Source organism: Opisthorchis viverrini (genome assembly GCF_000715545.1).
Source record: "Opisthorchis viverrini unplaced genomic scaffold opera_v5_64, whole genome shotgun sequence".
Taxonomy (NCBI): Eukaryota; Metazoa; Platyhelminthes; class Trematoda; order Opisthorchiida; family Opisthorchiidae; genus Opisthorchis; species Opisthorchis viverrini.
This window is the reverse complement of record NW_008751720.1, coordinates 1,915,734-1,923,971: the sequence shown is the minus strand read 5'-3', so window position 1 is coordinate 1,923,971 and position 8,238 is coordinate 1,915,734. Positions and strand designations below refer to the sequence as shown.

The 8,238-nt window shown below is 43.2% G+C and overlaps 1 protein-coding gene across 1 annotated transcript in view; it reads right to left on the bottom strand.

Annotated features, from left to right (window-relative positions):
- Positions 1–1,049: 1,049 nt before the first annotated feature.
- T265_04113 (hypothetical protein) overlaps positions 1,050–8,238 on the bottom strand; it is a gene marked incomplete at both ends in the record, with an annotated part of 10,625 nt that continues 3,436 nt past the window's right edge. Inside the window, one exon of the mRNA XM_009168759.1 lies at positions 1,050–1,060. Coding sequence (XP_009167023.1) covers positions 1,050–1,060 — 11 coding nt within the window. The remainder of the gene's footprint in view (positions 1,061–8,238) is intronic.

The window sequence follows — 8,238 nt, the reverse complement described above, 5'->3', positions numbered from 1 at the left end:
GAAGATGCGTTACAATGACCAGAAGACATTGGACGCATGTGTGTGTGTGTGTGCATCCACACACACTGTTGTCGCTTTGATTCACCTCCACCCCGTGTGTGAAACGATTGTTGTTGTGGGAAAACCGACAATTTCCGCTCTCTCTCTCTCTCTCCGATGCAGTCGTGGTCATCTAGGCTGGTTAGATTATTCGATCCACACTCGCCGATGGGACCTAATCCACTCCACGACCGTCGTATCATGGATGGTCCGGAGGTTGATTTGTGTGTTCACTCGATGTATCCCCGCATACAGTGGCTACTCAGTCCCATACGGGTGGTGATGTCGATGATGACGATGACTATGGCGATGATGATAGGAAAGGAAACGAATATGCATCAGCTGTTTAAAACGGTCAAAAATGAAGACAGGTAATGCCTGTGGTAGTACGCCACAGCGAGCGACAAACCTCGAACTGGGATGACGACGATGTGGTTGTCCATGCGGGGCTGGGGGGTGGATTTCGCTCATTGATGTCCCATAAATTTTTTTCCGTTCAATTTAAGCTTTTCCCCAACTTGGTACGTGTATGCATCTGTGTTTTCAGTTTCTCTAGCAAAAACACGCACAACACGTGAATACTAACAGACAGATCTGTGAAATATTAGTGTTTGAGAAAATACCACGGATCATACTCCAATATGGTCGTAATTAGACGAGTGATGTCCGTAGATGTACGTGTGTGTGTGTGTGAGTGTGTGTGTGTGTGTGCGGAAGAGGGCGTGGTGGACGGTTGCCGGTGACATGCGCATACGTCCCCGTTAAACACTCTAGTGGTTCTTAATGGAACGCTTAATGGAACAACTGTGGAATCGGATGGGAAAAGAGGGGAAAATTTCAAGATTGTGACATATTTGTGACCTGAAAATCCATGAGGAGTTTGGATGAGAAAAATGGCTTCGAAGTGGCCGGAAGGATTGATGCCATGCTGGTACAATTCGAAGTTTGCTTACACACACACATGTGTGTGTAGTGTGTGTGTGGACGTAAAATCTATGTTTGTCAATGAGTTATGATTGCACTGAAAAGAAAGAACAGTAACATTGATGTGAAAACGGTGAAAAACACCCGGTGTGAGAGAAACGATATGCGATATGTTTGAGGTGGAAATCACTTAGTGATTGTCCCACCAAATTCTAAAGTTAATTACTGGTGCAGGAAAAATATCACGGCTACAACAATGCCATTTTTATAAAGTTTTTTCTGTTCGGGAAGAAAATTATCTCATCATGTAGTTTTTAACTCTCCCGTCTTTTCAGGCCTACGTCTTCCCCTTTTTTCTAAGCTTCTGTGTCCAAATTAATTGCTGCAAACACTTTGTTGGAGTCATATCCGATTGTTCTTGCTTCCTTCTCGATTCCTTTGATCTTCAGCATGACTTTACTTAACTGCCTACTATATATCCCTTATTCTGAGTGCCCTCTAATGTTTTGTTTCACTCAAGTAGATCTCTACAACCAACTTACCAAGAAAATCATAGACCCCTGTTATATTCCTAATTATCGCTTCACAAACACACACCGCCTCAGTGCGACCATCTTGCAATTCTATTCAGCGGAACGGAGAAAAATCACTCTTCTGATTTGGCTAGTCTCAGGTGTATTTAGTTCCCCACGTCGTGTGCAATGCCTAACTGGTTATATGACTCCTCAATGCTTTGCTATGGTCTTAGAACAAATTACGACCATCCGTTGCATAGATGTGTCCATTAGAATAGCTGTATCGTTTGTAGTCGTGAATGTCATGGTTGTACGTGGGCTGGGATACTGCCAGGGCGCCCACACCTAAACAGGAGGACGATTAGGGCTCTCAACCAAAGCCTTTGGCTCAAAAGCCTAACCGCAATGCAGCGGTATTTGGCGGGAAATGCAAATGCATTACCACTTCTACGGAACAAGTCACCACATTTTCCATCCCCCAACCTGAAGGGTCAGGAGACTGTGTTCGTCAGACCTCTAACCATTGACCAACCTGGTATGAGAGACTCTGTGAGTGTCGCAGGGACACTCCCCAGTATAGCTCAATGGATCGCTGAAGTGCGCGAACTGTCACACCATGGTAAGATCTAGTCTCTTTGTTTGTAGTCTCTTCATAACGCATAGAACATTTTCAGTACTCTTACAAGTAGTGTATCTCACCCCATGCTATCTCGAATATCATACTAATCGACATATAAGGCGGCCCCTATACAGTACATTCATTTGAAGGATATCATAATCAGGGACTCTGCGTCAAACCGAATATTCGTTCCTTGTCTGTCCAGTATCCACTCTTTCTCTGAACTGGACGAGGAAATCAGAACACGCGGTTTAGTCTCTTATCACCAAGACTGCACTAGAGTTGGGAAGAATCCGAATAAGCTTGCGATGTAAAGGCAAGGAGATACAAAATTTATCTAGGATAACTCCTGACTGTTGCACCCGGACGGGTAAGTAGTCATTGCATGTTAGTCACAGAACCAAAGTGTCCAGACTAAATTCTTTATCCTCGTCTCAGATTTAGTGTTTTAATGTGTACAACTTGTTCTCTTCCTTTGGCAACTTGTCACAGTCAAAGTGACGGCGATGTAGTAGACACTAATTTCATACTTATTACATCTGTATGTCACTGGACCTGCCGGGATGTGAACCCTAGGTCATCTACAAGGCAGTCAAGCATGTTACCATTACTCTACCAGCTCATGTTGAACGTACCTGAGTTATCACATCTTAAAACCCGAATGTATTTGCAGTCCGAGAGATCCGACTGGTTCGCCAGAACAGCAATAGATCAGTGACTGCCCTGATTTCATTGATTTATTCACTCTGAGACCCTAAAACTGATCAGTTTCACTAGAATTTACGGCTGATTTCGTGAATTGGATTTGTCAGTCATCTGATATGACAAGAGCGTTGTATAAGTCAAATTTCTTACAATTTGGGTTCAAGGAGAACCCGGGGACTGTGCCTACCTAATGAGCCCGAAGGTAAAGGGCGAAACCGGTCGTGGACTGTCGAAGAGTCTTCAGCAACCTTGTGAATAGTTTCCTTGATGAAAATATACTGTGATATCTCGAATATCATGCCAACTGAATAATGAGGTGGCCTGTGTGCAGCACGTTCAGTTGTAGAATATCATAAACGAGAGATTCAGTTGAGTCTCTCGTGAAAACTAAATTGATTTGCGAATGAGTGTATTTCTCGAAAACAGTCTACTTCGGGTTCAAGTAGAACATAAGGTTGACGGAAACTCGGGGACTGCGCCTAACTGATGAGCCCAAAGAAGGGTGAAACCGGTCGTGGGCTTTCGACGAATTTTCAGCAACCTTGTGAATAGTTTCCTTTATGAAAAAGAGATCGTACTTACTTGTTCTGAGTGACTAACTGACCCTATGTCTCGGAAACAACCGAAGGTAATTTTCGGTCTGACCGGGTTCTGAAACCGCATAACCGTCAATCGATTCTCCTTTGGTTTCGTTTTTATTGACCGGGACCTATGTGTTGACCCTCAGGTTCAAGCTGGATCAAACTCAGAGCGAAAAGTGCTAAAAAATAGTGCACGCCGAACAATGACCTTTGTCATTCGTTTGAAAACTCGATAACATCAAGCATGATATTTAACGCCAGCCATGGCTTGGTTGGAGCAAAAAGACGTCTGGAGTTTAAGGTAGAGTTCAAAATTTTACGGTATCATGTTAATCTAATCAACGTTCGCTCGTAGTTACCATGCCGAAGTACTTCAACGACGAAGAAGTCAACCCACTCACTATGGATCTGGTACACGGAAGTACATTTAGATGAATCGTCTATCTCTGTTCACAATTTTTGAGTGTGTGTGTGTCCAAACCAGTTACTTTTAATTTCACCTGGTCATTCTGATTTTCCGTTCTCCTCAAACGAGACCAAGTCTAGCGCAACTTGTGAACTTTTACTACCAGTTGTCATGGCTACAAACAATGGACATCGTCCTTCGGATTAACATCATTATTCGTTTTTCTGGCTATACCATGTAACAACATAGACGTTGTTTTCCTGTACTTTCGGGGTGTGAGATATCTTTCATACATGGCGGTCCGCGCGTGTTTCCCTGTTTATAGTGTGCAAAACTTGTCTGAAATTCGTCTTAATGACTTTCACAGGTACACACACACATTCACCCAGGCCAAGATACATAAAATTTTGGAAGCTCTGGGAGAATTCCGGTTCGACAGATGGACGGAAGAACACTGTGGATTTAAATGTTCAAAAATCAGATTACAACCTACCTCGGTTCATTCAACTTTCCCCCGAGAATTATCATCTTTGTCTTCACCAAAAGTTCGAAACAAATCGAGACCGCTCGAACAGTTCATCAGTGTTTGTTGCTAAATTGTGCCATATAGACGCACGCACGCACGCACGCGTGCGCCCGCGAGCTCTTCGAATGTTGCCAATAAAATATTGTGTGTTTATAACTTTTCCATGTTGAGCTAAAGGGCAGAGCTGGGAAAAAAGTACTGCTACCGAAAACAGACTGCAAAAAATGCAAATAAGTTTGACTTATGCACTCATCTGCGTACCCCTTTGATTTTGAAGGGAGACTCAACTGGAACCCAGCCGAATCTCTCGTTTTCAGCGACCTTATAGTGTATTACGTTTGTCCAAACACGGTTGTTCAGAATTCAAATCGTGAAAACGGAGATGTTTCGGAGAGCAATCTTACGACATGGATAAACATTCTTTTACCATTCTAATCCTACTTTAGTGGTGTGACAGTTTAGCACATTTAACTAACCTTCGCACCAACCACGTCCACAAGTAGATACTACCATATGTCAATGAAAATTATGGAATAAAATTCGCTAAATGCGTTATCAGCACGCAAAGCTTTGGTTGTACTAGCGAGGAAACGTGTGTTCGTATGGTCAGTATGAGCTCGAATTCGCTCAGTGGTTGGAACGCGAACTTACTGACCTCAAGGTCCGTGGTTCGAATCCCACCCAGGCATCTCAGCAGCTTCTATTTTGAGAAATACACTCATTTGCAAATCAATTTGGTCTTCACGAGAGACTCAACTGAATCTCTCGTTTATGATGTCCTACAGCTGAATGTGCTGCACACAGGCCGCCTCATTATTCAGTTGGCACGATATTCGAGATATCGCAGTATATTTTCATAAAGGAAACTACTCACAAGTGTGCTGAAAACTCTTCGACAGCCCACGACCGGCTTCTATTTTGGCCTGAGCACTCTGGCAGTATCACAGACATCGTGGTTCCCGCGAAAATCATGGCAGCGTGCTACAGCTAAACGGTTATCATCATCAATATATTATTTTTTCAACGGACAATATAACATCCAAGGGTCACTAATAAATCGGTGTTGCCGTCAAACTCACCTGAAAAGATGCCCGGAGTGACGGATAGATGCTTACGGGCTCACATCAGAACTGTTTTTAATGCCTTGCTTGGTGGTAATTTGAAATCCATGGTTCATATGCACCGATAGTTTACTGGACATCAACGCCATCAGTGTAACGGGGATACTACTGATGGGAGTGGCATGCGAGTAGCATGTTTTCTCATAAATCCGCTTCGCATCTCTTGAAAAATGGGATCTGTTGTTGAATTTGTGGAGTCACTTTGTAGCATTTGCTTGGATTTGAGCAAGAGACAATGGATATCCCAGGAAGTTTAGGAAGACGCGTTCAAACAGAAGATGGATATTCAGTTTTTGTAAACAAGATGCATATGAGAGTTTTGTTTCCCTATCCAATAGTCTGTAACTAGTCAGTTGGCATTTTCTAGTAAAGAACTCCACGGCGAAGGCCTTCTTCCTTTCATCAGTATTTCTCACTGGTAGAATTCTTATACCTGGATATTTGTAGTCTGGAATATTTTGAAAACACATCACTAATACATAGCTTTGGATTAAAACAGACTGATCTAGAGTAACCTTGATGAAGGCGGAGTTTTGAAGTAAACTTCCGAACCTCTTTTATTTCTTCTGGAGGTCGTGTGCTGTACGATGACATTACATTCATAATGGGCTAACACCATCCTGTCCGCTGAATGCGGTTTATTCATCTTGTCAGTGAAGCCAACCTATGATGGAAAGCTGGGGAGCACTAGACGGGTGTTGCATCCTTTTTGGTGCACATGTGGTGTAACTCCAGAGAGTTTCGAACGCGCATCCTTCCGGCCAATGGTTGAACAGTGGTCACCATTTGGCCACTGGTGGCTGATCAACAGTGTGATTAGCGCTCAGTTGAATAGGATGTAGCGCCATTTATCTTTCAGTAACGGAAACCATATTACGTGGTCACGTATTGCCTGGCTGGCGAATTCCCAGGAGGCAGTTCCACACATCCAATGAGATTATCGTTCTTCTGAGCTGGTTATTGATTCACTGTTATGCGGATTACCGCTTCGTACTGCTGTTACAAAGGGAAGATGGTTCCCTAGAACGAACGGCAGGGAGCATAACTCTGATTTGTCTGACAGCTGGATCAACGGGTCAGTTACTGAACCAGTCAGTGCTTAGTTGGCTGACACACTGGTCACGTGTCCAATCATACCAATGTTTTTAGAGTACTTTACCTAGCAGTGGTCTAACTACCGAGGTCTGTTCAATATCACAGTCTGGCTATAGCTAAGGCAATGGTGATTCGTCCACGTAACTCGGGCCACTGCACTCACAAAGCGTCCGTACAAGTAGACATCCATGATCTCCCCCACGCGACCGCCGGTCACTCGCTTCGATCAACCGTGATGTAAACAGTTCTCAAAACTTTACCCGAAAAATCTGTTTTGTCCTTGTTTTTCCCACATGTGGTGTTTACCATTGGTTTCAAAAACCCTCAATCTGTACTCACCAGAACAATAGAGCGAAACCATTCACATTCGCCAACTCGTGTTCCAAACACCCACACGACAAAAAGAATGTTCGAGACCAAAGGGTAGAACCGGTTTGAACGATCTTTCTACTTAGCATTGTTGTAAAATGCCGTTATCCCAGACAAGGCTCACATCATTCCTGAGATGAAAGTATACCATGTTGCACCAAATGAGAAAGCACCATTGCATTACCAAAAACGATTATCGAGAAATACACCCATTTGCAAATCAATTTCTCGTTTATGCTATTCTACAACTGAATGTTTTGCACACAGGCCGCCTCATTATTCAATTGGCATGACATTCAAGATATCGCAGTATATTTTCATCAAGGAAACTATTCACAAGGTTGCTGAAAACTCTTCGACAGCCCACGACCGGTTTCGCCTTTCTTGGGGCTCATCAGGTAGGCGCAGTTCCCGAGTTTTCGTCAACCTTATGTTTTACCTCAAATCAAATTGCACGAAATTGGCGAATATACACTCATTTGCAAACTAATGTGGTTTTTCGAGAGATTCACCTGGAACCCAGCTGAATCTCTCAGTTTCCTGGACACATCACAAACGAAGGATTCAGCTGGGTTCCGGGTGGGTCTCTCGAAAAACCAAATTAGTTTGCAAATGAGTGTATTCCGCTAATTCCAACAAGTATTTTTTTTCATTCCAGTAACCATTTACTTCTCATTCGGAGGTGAGATTTGATGCCTCACTTGCAGCAGTAATGACCTTCAGATCGTCCAACCACTCACTCGCATGGAGTTGAATTCTCATTGGCAAACTACTGAGAGCAGGTCAGTAGGGGGTTGAATAACATATCTTGTGCTCAGCGAGAAATGTGAATCAACTGAAAAATTCCGTCGATTGTCTTGGTCGGGCAATGTTCCATAAGTAGTGAGGAATACAGCTCAATGATAACATGTCACTGGTGTGTGTACTTCAGTTGGTCACATGAACAACCCGACTAAAGAATGCCCAGCACTAGTTTCCAAAAGTATATATTTTTGTGGTTGTATTGTGGAGGTTGACTCCATCTCAAATGCTTTGTTTCTGTCTTGGGATCGATAAATTCCATTTCTCAAAACTCGTCACCTGATGGAATTACCCAACTCCAACTTTTCTGTTCAAAGTGCCAGGTTCTTCAATAGCTAAATCAGAAGGTATAGCTTCAGAGAGGTTAGGTAAGCAATTGATTCAGAAGATGTATTCTTCAAAACCACACGGGGACCGTCACATTGACAAAGCCAGGCGCATTCTAAGATGGAGATTTAGTTTGAAATGCAATTTTTGCTCGTTTGTCTCATTGGTGACCATCGGGTTGGTTTTACTTCAGATTACATCAATCCAATG